General features: G+C 44.5%; 3 protein-coding genes across 4 annotated transcripts; 2 read left to right on the top strand and 1 right to left on the bottom strand.

Moving 5' to 3' along the window:
- Positions 1-246: 246 nt before the first annotated feature.
- LOC106590030 (heme oxygenase) lies at positions 247-4,052 on the bottom strand. The gene is made up of 7 exons (XM_014180523.2): positions 3,859-4,052; positions 3,549-3,597; positions 2,878-2,989; positions 2,320-2,535; positions 1,566-1,838; positions 1,172-1,289; positions 247-994 (listed from the first exon to the last, which is right to left on the bottom strand). The coding sequence occupies exons 2-7, from the start codon at positions 3,593-3,595 to the stop codon at positions 867-869; spliced, it is 894 nt and encodes a 297-aa protein (XP_014035998.1). The 5' UTR covers positions 3,596-3,597; positions 3,859-4,052; the 3' UTR covers positions 247-866.
- A 2,004-nt stretch (positions 4,053-6,056) lies between these two features.
- Positions 6,057-8,753, top strand: LOC106590222 (HMG domain-containing protein 4). 2 transcript variants are annotated; one of them, XM_014181011.2, is made up of 6 exons: positions 6,057-6,174; positions 6,829-7,006; positions 7,205-7,335; positions 7,748-7,972; positions 8,209-8,337; positions 8,432-8,753. In XM_014181011.2, the coding sequence occupies exons 2-6, from the start codon at positions 6,838-6,840 to the stop codon at positions 8,474-8,476; spliced, it is 699 nt and encodes a 232-aa protein (XP_014036486.1). In that variant the 5' UTR covers positions 6,057-6,174; positions 6,829-6,837; the 3' UTR covers positions 8,477-8,753. The 2 variants fall into 2 exon arrangements, with proteins under 2 accessions (XP_014036486.1, XP_014036477.1); XM_014181002.2 differs by lacking the exon at positions 6,057-6,174 and adding an exon at positions 6,224-6,646.
- A 2,503-nt stretch (positions 8,754-11,256) lies between these two features.
- Positions 11,257-17,944, top strand: LOC106589832 (zinc finger CCCH domain-containing protein 13-like). Its single transcript, XM_045691069.1, has 7 exons — positions 11,257-11,548; positions 12,856-13,202; positions 13,409-13,642; positions 13,859-15,251; positions 15,429-15,494; positions 15,609-15,856; positions 16,191-17,944. Exons 2-7 carry the CDS (start codon positions 12,858-12,860, stop codon positions 17,154-17,156), a joined length of 3,252 nt encoding a protein of 1,083 aa, XP_045547025.1. The 5' UTR covers positions 11,257-11,548; positions 12,856-12,857; the 3' UTR covers positions 17,157-17,944.
- The last annotated feature ends 505 nt before the right edge of the window (positions 17,945-18,449 follow it).

Raw genomic sequence — 18,449 nt, 5'->3', positions numbered from 1 at the left:
TTTGTGTGATTTTGTTGTCAGCACATTCAACTATGTAAAGAAAAAAGTATTTAATAAGATTATTTCTTTCATTCAGATCTAGGATGTGTTGTTTAAGTGTTCCCTTTATTTTTTTGAGCAGTATATATTAATTTAACTTTTTTATGCACACTGATTGAGATAAAACGACATGTTCAATCTATTCGTTACTCTGTGGTTGGATGTTGATAGAGGAAAGGATTTTAAATAATGTAGACGATGAAGAAATTATCTGTGCATTTTATACCCCATATGGTATACTCTTTTATTAAAAAATTTACAAATATATACAATATATACAAATATTTTTGTTGAACAAATTTCAAACAGTATAACTGACTTTACAAAAATGGATTTTCGACACGTAGAAATATTACAGTAGTAATTGCTAAATCTTGAGATTGTAAATGAAAGAGGATAGATTTCATTTTGCTCTCATTTTCACAGTGACATTGATAAACGATACAGAGATTTCACAAAATGTTCAGGAGTACTAGTCTATTACTAGTGTACTAGTGATTTTATGCTGGTACATTGAGTCAGTACTGCCAGTCTGACACATGGACATGTATCAGTATCATACACATCCTAACTCATAGTGTAATGTGGCTACATACAACACAGGAACTACAAGAATATATATTACTAAGTTATTACTTACTTATGTACAGTATTTAGTTTTTTAACACCTTTTAAAACTATTTAGGATCAACAACATTGTAAAATATGGGGTCCTTCATCCTCTTTAAGGTCTTTAAAGTACAAAAATACTCCCAACATCATCTAGGTCTAGGGTAATCTTCTGTTATGGACGGATACAACTTTGCTGAAAACACTTCTTTACAACTTTAGAAAGCATAGATTCCCATGCCAACCGTTGCCAGGGCTACACAGATCCCCAGCACCATTCTGAAGAAGGGTGATGCGTTGACCAGACTGGTCTGGATCTGAAGGGATCTAGCCGTCACTTTCTCTCCTGAGGAAAGAGGAAAGGAGGAATGATTAGTATTATCTAACACACTAACTGCATATGTACTAAATATCACCGTCATCATATTCTACCTGTGTGTGTGTGTGTGTGTGTGTGTGTGTGTGTGTGTGTGTGTGTGTGTGTGTGTGTGTGTGTGTGTGTGTGTGTGTGTGTGTAACTTACCATCAGCCAGTTTGGAGTGCGTCGACGTGTGTCTTGTGCATCTATTTCTGGTTGTCGTATGCATGAGCTCACTTTCCCTCTCTGTCACAGACACCATCTTCTGAAGATCGTCAAAGACCTGCATCACAGACAGAGGCAAGACAACATCAGTCAAAAGTCAGTCATCTTATGTACGAAGAGCCAAGAAGCTCCTCCAAAAAAACTAAATGGCACTCACTTAGCTTATAGTTGAACACCAACCCTAATATCTAACCTTATATCACCCCTAAACCATGGCTGTCCCGTTTCCCTATTCCTTGTCATCCCCCCCCCATCTCCCCAACCACCTCATCCTCCACTCCTCTCCTCCTCCTCCTCCTCCACTCCTCTCCTCCTCCACTCCTCTCCTCCTCACCTGGATGTTCAACTCGAAGGCTCTGACAGCCTCCTGCAGCATTCCTTTCCTCTCCTCCTCCTCCAGCTCTATGCTGTTCATTCGACTCCTGTACAGCTGTTTGAACAGGTTGGGGCTGCTCACGCCCGGGAAGGAAAAGAACGACAGACCCTCGCCACCTTTCAGCCCCAGAGACTTCTGGGTAATGCGGCCAAGGACTTGTCCGCCAGATAGGTCGCCGAGGTAGCGGGTGTATGCGTGTGCCACTAGGTACTCAGGGTTGTCTTTGCCGATCTGTAGAGGGAAGGAGAGAAAGAGAAAAAGAGAGAGTCAGTACAGTCATTGGTGTGAATGCACTATAAACCCATTCCAAGCAACCAAATTCTTTTAAAAAAATTGTCTCAACTTCTAACGTTTGGCTGAATTTACATTGGATTTTTGAAACCCTCATTTGCCCCCTTCATGGTTCCATAAGGCAGGGTTTCCTAAACTCGGTCCTGGGGCCCAGCTAGGGGGCACGTTTAGTTTTCTGCCCCAGCACTACACAGATGATTCAAATAATCAAAGGTACACAGCTGATTCCAATAATCACATTTTTATGATGAGTTGGTTATTTTAATCAGCTGTGTGGTGCTAGGGCAAAAACTAAAATATGCACCCAGAGGAGACCCCAGGACCGTTATAAAAAAAAAACTGTTATAAAGCATTATGGTACGATTCAACTTCCACAGTAGCTGGTAGGTTAGATTCCAGACCAGTCCAGTTTAATACACACCTGTCTGAGTCTATGGGCATAGATTTTAGTGGCAGCCGGTACAACAATCTTCTCTCTCCAGTCCTGCCCATAGAAATGCTCCAGGTCTCTCTCCACTGACTCCAGCCGTGCTAGTTCCAGGGGGAAGTATATAGGCGCGACACTCGGGTGGTTGGAGTTGTTGTCCAGAGCTTCCTCTAGTGCTTGATAGATCTCATAGAGGGAGCACAGGAGAAGCTGAGGAAAGGAGATAAGAAAATGATATAAACTAGGGTTAGTCTCAATACTTCCATTATACACAAAATACAGTACCTTGACCCACAACAATTTATAGCAGGACATGATAGAATGATGGAGCATGATGATGCACGGCGCTCCAGCTTGAAAAATGTTGCATGTCCACACTGAAGATTGGAATCAACTGATGGGAATTACAGCGTAGATAGGGAATCACAAGACTAATTGCGTTGTACTTGCTAGTATCTCCATTTACTAACATGCAGCAGAGTTTTAAACAGAGAGATGAATAGATGAAGACTCATCTTTGTCTTTATTAATGATATGTTATTGATTGATTACCTTGTACTGTGGCAGACTGACGTTTCCTCTCTGGTAGGCCAGCATCAGCTCAGTGTTCTCTGCTCTGACATGGCTGTCCTTGGTTACAGCTTTAATCTGCTCAGACAGATCACTGTGGGAGAGAGAGAGAGGAAAACACATTAACCCCTGTATTCAACCTGTAAAGTCCCACCATTACTGTACTGTTCACAAATGGAGAGAGAGAGATGGGGGGGGGTCATGTTAACTTCTGTTTTCAACCTGTGATAAAGACTGTCTTACACACTTAGCATACATGACCCAGTTCACACACTGAGTGATGATTGACAGAAGGATGAGAGGGGGAATGCCCACTGACGTATAGAACAGCTGGGTGACACATCACTTAAAGGTGGAAAACCAACACGGGTCTATCGATGGAGGCTAACTGCTAATGAAGATAAGATACTGCAGGCGACAGCAGGTAGATCAGAGCAATAGACACCTACTCAGAAGAACACCCCATGAAACACTGTCTCTTGCAAAAGCAGCATGTTTATAAGACACTTACTAACACAATAAACATTTTAGTTTGTCTGAGATCTTCATATGCTTGGTAGAGGCAAGCACAGAGACAGTGTATGTTAACTGTGTGCTAAGTTAAGTCAAAACACAGAAATCAGTAGCATGCATACTGCTGGCTGTAACAATACCTGTCTGTGAGCTCCACTTGTGTCTGCATCTTCTTCTCTGTCTCCATATCTGTATTTACAACAGAGAAAACCATCAGTATGACTGAGGTAATACGGTGTCGTACAGTATGATCTATAACACAGTATACCATATAAACATGATATGTATGTTGATAATAAGCCTTTAAAATGATCACACATCAGATACTTGCATGTTGCTATATGACCCAAACAGGAATTGCAATGCCAGTTGCTATAGAAAGTTATGACTGAAAGCCATAACCCAGAAATGGCACAAAAGTGAAATTGTAAATCATTTTTTTTCACTCACCAGTTCACAAGTTATACAATAGTTGGTCCTTTCTTTGTTGTTATATTCCCACAATGAGAGACTGTCTTCTCCTTCTCTCTCTTTCTCCCTAAGTGTACAATCCTTACTTTGTGTGCCTCCTCTCTGGTCTCTACCTCTCTTTATACTGTCCTCCCCTCCACCCTCCCTCCCTTCTTCTCTTTCACGGGTTAGCTGAGCTGAGAGAAACAGGAAGCAGTAAACCTGACTCAACAACAGCTCTGCTAGGAACAGCTATGGGAACATTGTGGAGGGAGGGACTAGGACTAAACATGACAGGGCAACTTTAGGAATACTAGTAATGGAAAACTGGAGGGAGGATGGACCCACGCTTAACATGACAAGGCAACTTTAGGGATAGAAATGGAAAACTGGAGGGAGGAGGGACCCATGCTTAACATGACAAGGCAACTTTAGGAATATAAATGAAAACTGCAGGGAGGAGGGACCAGCGCTTAACATGACAGGGCAACTTTAGGGATAGAAATGGAAAACTGGAGGGAGGAGGGACCCACGCTTAACATGACAAGGCAACTTTAGGGATAGAAATGGAAAACTGGAGGGAGGAGGGACCCACGCTTAACATGACAAGGCAACTTTAGGGATAGAAATGGAAAACTGCAGGGAGGAGGGACCCACGCTTAACATGACAGGGCAACTTTAGGAATATAAATGAAAACTGGAGGGCGGGACCAGCGCTTAACATGACAGCGCAACTTTAGGAATATAAATGGAAACTGGAGGGAGGGGGGACCAAGAGTAAACATGACTAACTTTTTTACCACCCTGGAACGAAGAGGGAGGAGTGAGGGAATAGCAATGGACAACTGGGGAGTATGGAGGGACTAGGACTAATCATGACAGAGCAACTTTAGGAACAACTTGGAATGGTGGAGGAGGGATCAGAAGTCAGCACTAACTAAACATGACAGTGTAACTTCAGCACTCTGGGGAGCAGAGGGAGGAGTGTTGAAATCCGGACTCTGTGTAAACTACACAACACAATCACATGACTATGGTGTGTTTTGTCAAGAAGTGGTAGTAATCTAATGTTTGATGATTCAAGTTTGCTACTTGAAGTTCGCTAGTTGGCTCTTTGTGGGTCAATTATGTATGGTTTACTGTCCATTATATATATATATACATATGTATTATAAATATTTAAAAAAAGGTAATGAAATACATGTGATTGAATACATTTTCCATAAACTCGTGAAATACTGTAAATTCCCCAACACTAAATGCAGAAGAGGTAAGAACAATTACCCAATGTACAAATCACATTGTGGTTTATGTGTCATTACTTGCTGATACAGCAACATTTCATAATGGACTCGCTGACATTGCACTCTCCTGATGTTCAAGTGCAATGTCTAGCTAAAATAAGACAGAGTCACAGACACAGTGAACTTCAAGTCCACAGTCCAAATACACTCTTAGAACAAAGGGTTCCAAAAGGGTTCTTCGGCTGTCCTCATTGGATAACCTTTTTGGTTCCAGGTAGAACACCTTTGGGTTCCATGTAGAACCTTCTATGGAAAGGGATCTACATGGAACCCAAAAGGGTTCTAGCCTACTTGGAACCAAAAAGATTCTACCTGCAACCATTCAATTAAAATGGGTAAAGAGAGATTCATACAAACCTGTTGGTTTAATTGTTAACAGTGTAACCTAAATACTCTCCACTGTTTCTGTACACACAGTGTGCTGCTATGCTGTTTGACTTATCTCTGACTGCCAAATTCAATCTCCCTCTCTCTGTCACAACAAAGCACTCAATCAGGCCTGGAAATGGCAGTGGCACTTTGGCAATGATGTATCACATACTGCTATTACTATTTAATTCCCTCTTAGGTCTAATATCAGTTGATGATTCATATATGAATGATATTGTTAATATGGTTTATAAGGGTATAATTATTCGATTTTGATGCAATAAGATTTGGTTTAAAGATTCATTTATTTAATGGAGAATAATCCATAACTGTAACTTTGTTGCAACCTGCAAGTCTGCAACAATGCAGCCAAATATATAGATTGCGTATAACTGGTGTGCCAAATTGTAGCAATAAAATAATTGGCCATAAACGTTTAGGACGTGATTTTCATGCCGAAGCAGTCAGCGATAAAAAAAATATTGCTTTGAACGCTTATCGTGATTCAGCGACTATGTGGACGTGAGGGAAGGGGGAGCAAATGGGGTGAGAACGATTCGACCATTTCCTGAACATGAGTCCGCGGAACTTGTACCAGAAGGGACTCGCATTCCAATGGTGTTGAAATCATCAGCCAGCGAAGGTGACTTCAAATTCAGGAAATTATGGAGCAACGATTTATCACCCATAAATTGAGTAGAGTAGGCTAGCCTGACAGTCTGTGAGTAAAAACATATGATTTTTATCACACGGCAAAATTGTAACATACATTGCAGTGTTTTGCAAATAATACTTTCACCAATAATACTTTATTGTTACCCTATGACAAGTATAGGCCAATGTCTCATTTTACGTAAAGCACGCGCCTCCACCCACCGGGTGCGTTATCCAGCGCAGCAAACTTTGAACTCTTCAAAGATGGCGACAAGCGGTGGGTGAAGTTTGGAGATGGTCCATCAGTTCTTTGTCGACACATCGGAAAGCCAAAACGGAGCTATCTTGATCTGCTACCAATTCGTTGTTGAAAAACACATAGCTATTTCATAATCGAAGATACCGCGAGCTGTTGAGCAACATAGCCACCTCCGTACTACGTTTACATTTGTGCGGAGCAGGTAGGCAGTGTTTGTTTAGAGGTGGTAGAATGCACCTTTTAGGAGGTTCAAATGCATATTCTTGCCAGTGTGCCCCAGCAGATTCTTTGCAATAGTAGCCTATTCAGTATATTTGAACCTATACATTGTATCATGTAATGTGCATCGATTTTGATGTCTATATTACTGCCTCTCTTTCCCAGGTGTAGAAGATGGAGGGAGAGGTGGGCCTTGTGACCAGCCGCAGTCAGAGAGAGAAGAAAAGATCCTACAAAGATTTCCTGAGAGAGGAGGATGAGGATGATGACCTCGTGGCGGACGAGGAACAACTTGTCAAAGAACGCAAATGCAAGAAGTCATACAAGAAGAAGAGACATGCAGGTTTGGAACGTGGCTACATAGTGAGCATGACTATGAAATGTGGAGCAATGGCACCCTATTCCCTACATAGTGCACTACTTTTGACCATGGTCAAAACTGGAGCACTATGTAAGGAATAGGGTGCCATTTGGGACGCAAGTCTCCCTGTAATTTTGGCTCAATCTCATTGGTGCTGCATCCTTTCCTTACTCTCTACAGGTGACCACACCCACAGTTGGACCAATGGCAGTGCAGGACCGGAGTTGTATGTTCTCTCCCATCACCAGTACGACCACCAGACCTGTGAATCACCAGACCAATGGTTGACAGAGGGGGAGAGAATTGAGGAAGTGAGTGAATAGGTGGGGTGAGTCTCCATTTTATGTCCTTGATTCCTTGCAGCCTCAGACGTTCTCCTCTAATGAGGTTTAAGAAGGAGTCAAGGAGAGAGGATACAAGGAATCAACAAAAATACAATTGAGATTCACCTGGGGACTAAGGCCTCTTTCTGTAGATAGATAGTAAGAGGAAGACCAAGTTGCCCTCTAGACACTGACCTAAGTTATGTCTAGCATTTCCCCACTAGTGATTAATGTTAAGGATATAGGGAGGGTGTACTGATCCTAGATCTGTCTAAAAGTGCAGCTTCTAGGTGTTATTGTGTAAAATGGACAGCAGAGGGCAGTGCTTGGTAAGTTTCCTTCCACTGATCTTTTCTGCTTCTTACTCATCCCTGGTTTCTTTTTCCCGCTCCTCTTCCAGAGTAGGGAGGAGTCTCCCATGCCATCGTTCTGGATGTACATGGACGACCAGCAGAACCAGATAAGAGCAGAGGCCTCTACAGCTAGTTGTAGTCTCATGACCCCTGATGCCACAGACTCACCCATGTTGACAGGGCCTGAGGTAGACCCAGTGAACGCGGCGGCCCACCTACAGCTGCTGGGGGAATCCCTGTCTCACATTGGCCACCGGCTTCAGGGAACTAAGGTGGGCTGGTTGAACACTGTTGGCTTCATTGTCCTCACACTGAAAGGCTACTGAATACGGACATGTAATGCAAGCATTGTTTGATTGAAATTGCTGATAGTTTGATGAATCGGTCTGTCTGTTTCTACCACTCTCTCTCTCTCTCGCTCTCTTTCGCCCTGACGCTCCCTTTATTTCTGTGTCTCTTTCCCTGTCTCTCTCTCTCTGTCTCTGTCTCTCTTGTTCTCTCTCTCTAGGAGATGATGGCAGTGTCAGGTAGTCTGTCTGTGTTACTGGACTCTCTACTGTGTGCCCTGGCTCCCCTGGCCTGTCTCACCTCTCTGGTCCCTGAGCTACGCAGCTGCCCTTCACACTCACACACACTGGTGAGGCTTACACACACACACACACATTCAGTAGCTGTTAAATGATTAGGACTCTCACCACCAACTTCTTCTATTATCCCTGTCTTTCTTCTAGGCAAAGACTCTGGACAACATTGCCTATGTGATGCCTGGTTTGTGAAGTCTGTCTGATGAGAAGAGCCTTAACCAGGGCAAGCAGGAAGTTGTCATACTTTGAAAAGATGTTCCTTCCTGTCTGTTTGGGGCCTTTTGAAGGGATGGGGGAAAAATAAGCCATTTGTTTTAAGAGGGGCTTACGCGAACGTCCCAATCTGCACGGAGCACTCTACTTTACCTGTGTCCAAAGTTATCTGGGTTCATATTGAATTTTGAAAGATAAACCATTTGTTTAGTTTCATTGTTTTATTTGTTCAATTAAAACGTGTTTTGTTCATGCACTCGTTTTGATATTTTTCTAACTTGGCTTGGCAAGAGCTTCTAATCAACGGTTCTTGAATTATTGTTCCAGATTAAATACTTTGATTATTTAAGAGAATCATTTCCACTTCTTGAGCTCTGACTCATCACATAAGACTGGCAGTGTCTGTTCTCACAACGGCCACATATTTTTAGACTGACTGGATATGTCAGACAATGCCGGAGGCGCTGGAGTGCTTCTTCTGGTTTGGGTCTAGAACTGTAAAACACTGCAGTGGGTATCTTGCTACTTGGGTATAATTTTCCAGGGCCACGTTCATTTGCCAGAAGTTGTTGAATGTTGCAGATCGACTAGAAATGCGTTCATCCACCTCTGGCCTGCTCGCCTCCCTACCTCTGAGGAAGCACAGTTCCCGCTCAGCCCAGTCAAAACTGTTCGCTGCTCTGGCACCCCAATGGTGGAACAAGCTCCCTCATGACGCCAGGACAGCGGAGTCAATCACCACCTTCCGGAGACACCTGAAACCCCACCTCTTTAAGGAATACCTAGGATAGGATAAAGTAATCCTTCTACCCCCCCCTTAAAAGATTTAGATGCACTATTGTAAAGTGGTTGTTCCACTGGATATCATAAGGTGAATGCACCAATTTGTAAGTCGCTCTGGATAAGAGCGTCTGCTAAATGACTTAAATGTAAAATGTAATGAATAGAGCCAATGTGATTCCTTGTTTTACATGTCAAAGAGGCATGTTTGTTCTACACAGCCTATTTCTCTGAACATTCCAAAATGTTGCATCCTGCTGGGCACGCCCCAGATGTTCAACCATACCTGTACAACTAATCTAGCTCATAATGTACCATCACATATACAGTACCAGTAAAAAGTTTGGACTCATTCCGGGCTTTTTCTTTATTTACTATTTTACTATATTGTGGAATAATAGTGAAGACTAAACTGAAATAACACATGGAATCATGTAGTAACCCAAAAAGTTTTAAATCAAAATATATTGGAGATTCTTCAAGGTTTCTACCCTTTGCCTTGATTAACAGAATGTGACTGGCAGAACGGGTGTTGTATGTGGAGGATGAGGGCTGCAGTAGGTATCTCAGATAGGGAGGAGTGAGGCCTAAGAGGGTTTTGTAAATAACCATCAACCAGTGGGTCTTGCGACGGGTATACAGAGACGACCAGTTTACAGAGAAGTGTAGAGTGCAGTGATGTTTCCTATAAGGAGCATTGGTGGCAAATCTGATGGCCGACTGGTAAAGAACCTCTAGCCGGACCCTTACCTGCCTTGTTAAAAGTTCATTTCTGGAATTTCTTTCCTTAATGTGTTTGAACCTATCAGTTGTGTTGTGACAAGGTAGGGGTGGTATACAGAAGATAGCCCAAGTCCATATTATGGCAAGAACAGCTCAAATAAGCAAAGAGAAATGACAGTCCATCATTACTTTAAGACAAGAAGGTCAGTCAATCTGGAAAAATTCAACAACTTTGAAAGTTTCTTCAAGTGCAGTTGCAAAAACCATCAAGTGCTATGATGAAACTGGCTCTCATGAGGACCACCACAGGAATGGAAGACCCATATTTACCTCTGCTGCAGAGGATAAGTTCATTAGAGTTACCAGCCTCAGAAATTGCAGCCCAAATAAATGGTTCAGAGAGTTCAAGTAACACATCTCAGTATCAACTGTTCAGAGGAGACTGTGTGTATCAGACCTTCACGGTCGAATTGCTGCAAAGAAACCACTACTAAAGGACACCAATAAGAAGAGACTTGCTTGGGCCAAGAAACATGAGCAATGGACATTAGACCAGTGGAAATCTGTCCTTTGGTCTGATGAATCCAAATTTGAGATGTTTGGTTCCAACCGCCGTGTCTTTGTGAGACGCAGAGTAGGTGAACGGATGATCTCCACATGTGTGGTTCCCACCGTGAAGGAACAGGACAATGACCCCAAACACACCTCCAGGCTGTGTGAGGGCTATTTGACCAAGAAAGAGAGTGATGGAGTGCTGCATCATATAACTTGGCCTCCACAATCACCCAACCTCAACCCAACTGAGATGGATTGGGATGAGTTGGAACGCAGAGTGAAGAAAAAGCAGCCAACAAATGCTCAGCACATGTGGGAACTCATTCAAGACTGTTGGAAAAGCATTCCTCATGAAGCTGGTTGAGAGAATGCCAAGAGTGCAAACCTGTCATCAAGGCAAAGGGTGGCTATATGTTTTGATTTGTTTAACACTTTTTGGCTACTACATGATTCTGTATGTGTTATCTGCTGGTATTGTTGTCCACTATTATTCTACATTGGAGAAAATAGTAAAAATAAAGAAAAACTCTTGAATGAGGTGTCCAAACTTTTGACTGGTACTGTAGATTGTTACCCACTCTCTCCATCGTAGGCCATCGCCACCCATGTACCCCTCATTGGCTGTGGTGAAAGTTTGGCATGAGTGTCACTGTTTAAACCTCCGCCTCCATGGAATACCTGGTAGCCTCTGAACAATAGAGCCAGAGAATGTTGGTGTGTTTCAGCGTGCGTGTGACAGAGAAAGGGAGTGTGTACTAGGTAGACAGGTGACTCACTGATACTGACACTCCTTTATCCATGTAGTTTGGCCGTATTTAGAGGTAGATGAGGAAGGATAGATGTTGCCATAACAGACTGAAAGAGGTGAGAAGGGTTGTATAGAAGAGACAAGTCGGTTCAAAGCGATTGGGTTCATCTGAGAAAAGGAAGGAGAAGAAGTACAGGGATACAGACAGAAAACCCAGCAACCCATTCCAACAAACTCCCATCTGGGTAAGGGTGACACCTCAGTAGATTTAGTTGGTTGATGTGCGTACTGTGTATGTAGGTCAAGGAGGGGTTCTTAAAACTAAACATATCATGGAATATAAGGTATTTAAACGCCTTGAATTTCTTCTTCTTTCGCTGCTAGGAGAATAGGAGTTAGGAGTTGACAGGATATGGTCATCTGTGGTTATAAACAACATGTTGTCGGGGCGTATCTAACTGAAGTACATGCTGTATATGTCGTACTGTTTGTACGTTTTTTATGTTCTGTTACTATGAGCATGCAGTGTACATTTTGTGTTTGAGTACTGCTCCACACGCTGTTCTAAACAGAATGTAGTTGGACAGGCCTGGCAGGGGTATGTAGTTGGACAGTCCTGGCAGGGGTATGTAGTTGGACAGTCCTGGCAGGGGTATGTAGTTGGACAGTCCTGGCAGGGGTATGTAGTTGGACAGGCCTGGCAGGGGTATGTAGTTGGACAGGCCTGGCAGGGGTATGTAGTTGGACAGGCCTGGCAGGGGTATGTAGTTGGACAGACCTGGCAGGGGTGTGTAGTTGGACAGACCTGGCAGGGGTATGTAGTTGGACAGACCTGGCAGGGGTGTGTAGTTGGACAGACCTGACAGGGGTGTGTAGTTGGACAGACCTGGCAGGGGTATGTAGTTGGACAGACCTGGCAAGGGTGTGTAGTTGGACAGACCTGACAGAGGTATGTAGTTGGACAGGCCTGGCAGGGGTGTGGTGGTGTGGCTGGAAATTGGTCACCCATGCACATGATGCATACACACACACAAGGAAAGAGAGATGGGGAGAGAACAGAGAGAATAGAGGAGGAGGGAAAGATTGACACTACATAGGTAGATCAGTGAACACCAAAAATACCTCACCTGTAACTTGAATCTTTGCATTTCTGATACGCACATTACAATTGAAAGATAGATACACACACACCAGACACACAACTTCAAAGATGTTCACTGACAGTAAGCATTTATTTGTAACATCTCTTCTGGATTATCTTTTGAATTATAATTGTCATAGGATGACTGACCTAGGTTAAGACAGGAGGCAACCCAGCCCACATTTCCAGTTTAACTTTCAGGTGTGTTAATCATGGCAGTTAGACAGACTGGGTGTGAGAGAGAAGCCAGCGGCTACACACAAAGACACACACCCTTACATGTTATTCCCATGCTGATAACTAGTGGTATGGAGAACAAAGTCATTCACGCAAATGAACATCTACTTCGCCATCAGGTATACTGTAAGTAATACCTCTTCAGTATCTGTAACCAATCTCTCTCTCTTTCAGCTATGACTGACGTCCTCCCCGGCAGCCACGCCGGAACTACAGAGCCAGAGCTCCGCCTGGTCCTCCTAGGGACCATCGGCTGTGGCAAGACCCTGTCAGGAGACACCCTCCTGGGCCAAGCCTCCTCCGGCTCTCCCTTCGCCTCTGGTTCTTCCCCCAGGCTTTGCCAGCTGAGGCGTGGGGCCTCTGAGGGCCGGAGGTTGACTGTGGTGGAGGCCCCTCGCTGGTACTGGAGCGGGGGCCACATGGAGGCTGGGGTGAGGAAGGAGACAGAGAGGGCACTTGAGCTGGCTGCCCCGGGGCCACACGCCTTCCTGCTGCTGGTTCCTGTCGGCCAGTTCACTGAGGTGAGTCTAATAGTTCTCTAATCGTTCAGAGGTCGTTCAGAGAAGTTTCTTTGTTATTGTGTCTCTGGTGTTTTGTCATGTAGTTTTACTATGGTGTTGTGAGCCTTGAACAGTCTCTATGTTCTGTGTTATTTCCTTTTGTTTGACTTAATGATGCACATTGTGCTTATGAATACCATCTATTTGCATGGTTCTAATTGATCCAGGTGGAGCGCAGAGTGCCCGCTGAGCTGGAGGAGGTGTTTGGGGAGGGGGTGTTGAAACACACCCTGGTGCTGTTCACCTGTGGAGACTACCTGATGGGCCGGGGGGCGGGACAGTACCTGGAGGGAGAGGACCCTGGGCTCAGGGAGGTGATTGACAGGTGTGGGGGCCAATACCACGTCATCAACAACCGCCGACCGCAGGACAGGGAGCAGGTCAGGGAGCTGCTGGAGAAGGTAACCATGACAACCATCCCATCTTATAATGATAATGATAACAATGGATCCAATTGATGTAGTGCCTGTATGTGCTTCTACTGTCAATTTGTAGGACCCACCCACTTTATTGACACATCACTTTTAAATACTTTATTACTATGTCCACGGAATGTTGCAAATACGTATAACCACCCAGTTGGTATTTTATATTTGAGGCACTGTGCTTTATTGCAGGTGGACAACATGGTACAAAAGAACAGAGGATACTACATACGACAAAACACCCTGCAGAGAGAGATGGAAGAACAAGCGAGGGAGAGAGAGAGGGAACTGAAGGAGAAGGTGGAAGAACAAGCGAGGGAGAGAGAGAGGGAACTGAAGGCGAAGGTGGAAGAACAAGCGAGGGAGAGAGAGAGGGAACTGAAGGAGAAGGTGGAAGAACAAGCGAGGGAGAGAGAGAGGGAACTGAAGGCGAAGGTGGAAGAACAAGCGAGGGAGAGAGAGAGAGAACTGAAGGAGAAGGTGGAAGAACAAGCGAGGGAGAGAGAGAGAGAACTGAAGGCGAAGGTGGAAGAACAAGCGAGGGAGAGAGAGAGAGAACTGAAGGAGAAGGTGGAAGAACAAGCGAGGGAGAGAGAGAGGGAACTGAAGAGGTACAAGGTGAAAGAGGAGAAAGAGACTGTGCTGGAATCTAGACACGTCACAAACACAGAGACACGCAGATATTGTGGAAGCCAGAAAAGAGAGGTTATACCTAACTCTTCTATAGAGAGGAGAAGAGAAGTAGAGAGGGAAGAGATCAAGAGAGGGGAAGAGAGTGAGGAGATGGAAAACTGGAAGGAAGAGATGGAGAAGATAAAGAAAGAGAGGGATGAGATAATGAAGAGCAGGAAAGAGAAGGAAGAGATGGAGAGAAAAATAGAGGAAGAGTGGGAGAAGAGAAGAAAAGATGGGATGGAGAAGAGAAGGGAGAGAGAGAGGAAACTGAAGGAGAAGGTGGAAGAACAAGTGAGGGGGAGGGAGAGGGAACTGAAGGAGAAGGTGGAAGAACAAGCGAGGGGGAGAGAGAGGGAACTGAAGGAGAAGGTGGAAGAACAAGCGAGGGAGAGAGAGAGGGAACTGAAGGAGAAGGTGGAAGAACAAGCGAGGGGGAGAGAGAGGGAACTGAAGGAGAAGGTGGAAGAACAAGCGAGGGGGAGAGAGAGGGAACTGAAGGAGAAGGTGGAAGAACAAGCGAGGGAGAGAGAGAGGGAACTGAAGGAGAAGGTGGAAGAACAAGCGAGGGAGAGAGAGAGGGAACTGGAATCTAGACACGTCACAAACACAGAGACACGCAGATATTGGGGAAACAGGAAAAGAGAGGTTACGCCTAGCTCTGCTAAAGAGAGGAGAAGAGAGGAAGAGAGGGAAGAGATCAAGAGGAGAAGGGAAGAGATGGAGAGGAAAAGAGAAGAAGAGATTGAGAGGAGAAGAAGGGAAGAGGGGGAAGATATGGAAGAGAAAGTGACTGTGAAACCCTTGGTTAACTGTCTTCATTCAACACCAACACCACAGCAGCAGCCAACAGAGCCCCAGAATGGTGGTCCAGCACTGTTCACGAGGATCCCTAGTTTCCATCTGACTGAAGGTAAAGACCCATTTTGTATGGAAACTGTCCACTAGTCACACTTCGGTATGGATATTTATGTCCATTACTCAAACCAAGCTCAAACAAACTACTATGACACTGAAAGTAATGTGTGGTAATGAAGGGTTGTTCACTAGACTGTGTTCCTCTGTTGTAATTCTATATTTTTGTCTCTAGATGGCGCTATACTGTCACAGCTGTCCGAACTCGAAGCAAAACCAGCCCAGAAAGTTGTTAATACCTGTAAGTCACATACTTCTCAGTGTAACACAACAATATCAATTGTTGTGTTCTTTAACTTTTCCCCATTTCATCTAAATGTGAGAGAGATCTAAACATTCTGTCTGTCCTTGTCAGTCTGCCACAGAATCAACAGCATTGGAGAGAAGACAACCTCCTACTCTTTACCCTCCTCCTCCTACACCTCCTCCTCCTCCTCCTCCCAGTCAGAGTTGCGTGTGGTTCTGCTGGGTAGGTCAGGGTCGGGGAAAAGTGCAGCAGGTAATATCATACTGGGCCGGGAGGAGTTTGTGTCTCGACCAGACATGACCACAGCCGTCACTCAGGACTGTCAGAAGAGCAGGGCCCTCGTCGCCGGGAGACGGGTTAGTGATTGATTAATCATTATTACAGCTTTATTGGGTTTCTATTTTCTTAATCATTGAATAATATGAGTTGTATTGAGTTCTATTGAGGTCTATTGAGTTCTATTGAGGTCTGCAGTTTGACTTGTTTCAAACGGAAAACCATCAAGTATTGTGTCTAAGAATGTTATAGTGTTAATGACTAAACACTTTCACAGTAAATGGGGGGGTCAAGTTGAACTTTTGCGTCAGTAAAATCAATATAGTATTGACCTCAAATGACAAGCTACATGCCAGTCATTTCAGACCTCAACAAATCCTCTTCTCCCCTTCTTTATCCTCCCTCTCCCTCCAGGTGGCAGTGGTGGACACTCCAGACTGGTTCCGCTCCGAGCACCCTCCAGACGTGGTCCGTTCCCAGCTGTCGTCCTGTGTGGCCCTCTCGGCCCCTGGCCCCCACGCCTTCATCCTCTGTGTCCCTGTGGACCAACCAGCCCAGGCAGAGCTACAGGCTCTAGGGGCCCTGGAGAAAGTCTTTGGTCCCGGGGCGGTCCGGACCCACACCCTGGTCCTCTTCACTCACTCCGATCGGCTGAAGGAGAGTGGGAAAGTGGGAGTGGAAGGAGTGGAGAAGTATATTTCGAGCCAGAGGAGAGATTTGTTGGAGTTGGTTAAACGATGTGGGGATCGGTATCATGTGATGGAGAGAGGGAGCGGAGGAGAAGAGGAGAGGAAGAGGAGTGTGGGGGAGTTATTGGAGAAGGTGGAGCAGATGGTGAGAGAGGGAGGAGGAGAGTGTTTCTCCTGTCCTCTCTTCCAGGAGGTGGAGGATAGGGTGAGACAGAGACAGAAGGAGATAGTGAGGGAGAGGAGAGGAAGAGAAGGGGAGGTGAAGAGACAAGCACTTCATTCCTACTCCATGCAGCCCTTGAGAGAGACAGAGGAAGAGGTGGATGAGGAGGAGATAGAGAGAACGAGAGAGGAGGCGGAGAAAAGTGTGAGCGCCATGGAATTGGAAAATCTTCCCTCTCTCTCGTCCTCCTCTGCATGGTCTTCGTCGCTCCTTCGCTCGGTGTGGGAGAAGGTGGGGGCGGGAGCGAGTCAGGTCCCCAAGCTGACGGCTGGAGGTGCACTGCTGGGTGGGGTGGTGGGCGTGTTCTTAGGAGGGCCCATAGGGGGAGCTATAGGGGCCACTGCTGGATCTGTGGTCACTGAGGTGGGGAGAAGGAGGTTTAGCAAGACAAAGAACTCAGCAGAAGAGACAGACGCCACAGGGAGAATCGAGGGAGAAATCTTGGACAAAGTGTTGAAAACCGAGTGAGAGAGTCAGATCCACACAAGTCGATATGGATGTACAGTACAGCATTTTATGAGAGATTATTTGCTAGGTTTCTACCTATGATATATATCCACAGGTGATTGCGACTGTGCAGACGTTGTATATATCTGTGATTATAAACTGGGTGGTTCGAGCCCTGAATGCTGATTGGCTAACAGCCGTGGTATATCACACCATATACCATGGGTATGACAAACATTTATTTTTACTGCTCTAATGACGTTGGTAACCAGTTTATAATAGCAATAAGGCACCTCAGGGTTTGTGGTATATGGCCAATATACCACGGCTATATACCACGTTCCGTCGTGCCTAAGAACAGCCCTTAGCCGTGGTATATTTGCCATATACCACACCTCCTCGGGCTTTATTGCTTAAACATAATGTTGGTAACATTGTATATTGTATATCTGTGAACATAATGTTGGTAACATTGTATATCTGTGAACATAATGCTGGTAACATTGTATATCTGTGAACATAATGTTGGTAACATTGTATATCTGTGAACATAATGTTGGTAACATTGAACAACATATACTGATGTGTAAGTTGTTTTGCAGCAAATATCGGTTCTCATTGACTACTTTAATGTTTTGTTGTATTTCTTTTCCAGCGGTTACAATTATGACTTGTTAAATAACTCACATGTGCTACGTCATTATTATACAAATTACATTCAACATGGTTTCTTTAAATGTAAAACTACTATTGTGCATATAGTTAATGCTTTTATTAATGCTAATAAAACACATTGCATGATAATATCATTCAGTTGGGTTTGAAGGCCTCATTTGCCCCTATCAGATGGAACATGGCTTCATGGTTACAATATGTAAAGTTGGTCCTGCAATATGTAATAAAGCCCAGAGGGGAGGCAGAGGAAAGGGGTATTATCTCCATTTCCCAGACTGCTTTGCCTCACCCTCCAGGCCTCTTGTATCAGTAGGACTGGATAGAGCATGTCTAGGACACCACCCACCCCTCCCCTGTGTGATCTGATCCTCAGGGGCCTCCGTAGTTCACCCTACAAGCTCTCACAGTCTCAGGTCAGAATTAGACGTTCGTCCATGTTTCTCAAACGTCAAATTTCAAAGTGTTTGAGGTTTAGTTCAGGCATTAACTCCAAATTCTTAAGGTTAGGCATTCATTCTGAATGGTTAATGCAAGGATTAAAACAAAATATAAAAAACAACTTTATATCACTGGATTTGAACATGCAACCTTTGGCCCTTTGGAACCACAGGCAGATGCTTACGCCCATCCCCATCTACA

Source organism: Salmo salar, chromosome ssa12, assembly GCF_905237065.1.
Source record: "Salmo salar chromosome ssa12, Ssal_v3.1, whole genome shotgun sequence".
Lineage (NCBI taxonomy): Eukaryota > Metazoa > Chordata > Actinopteri > Salmoniformes > Salmonidae > Salmo > Salmo salar.
This window is presented reverse-complemented; position numbering and strand designations above follow the sequence as displayed.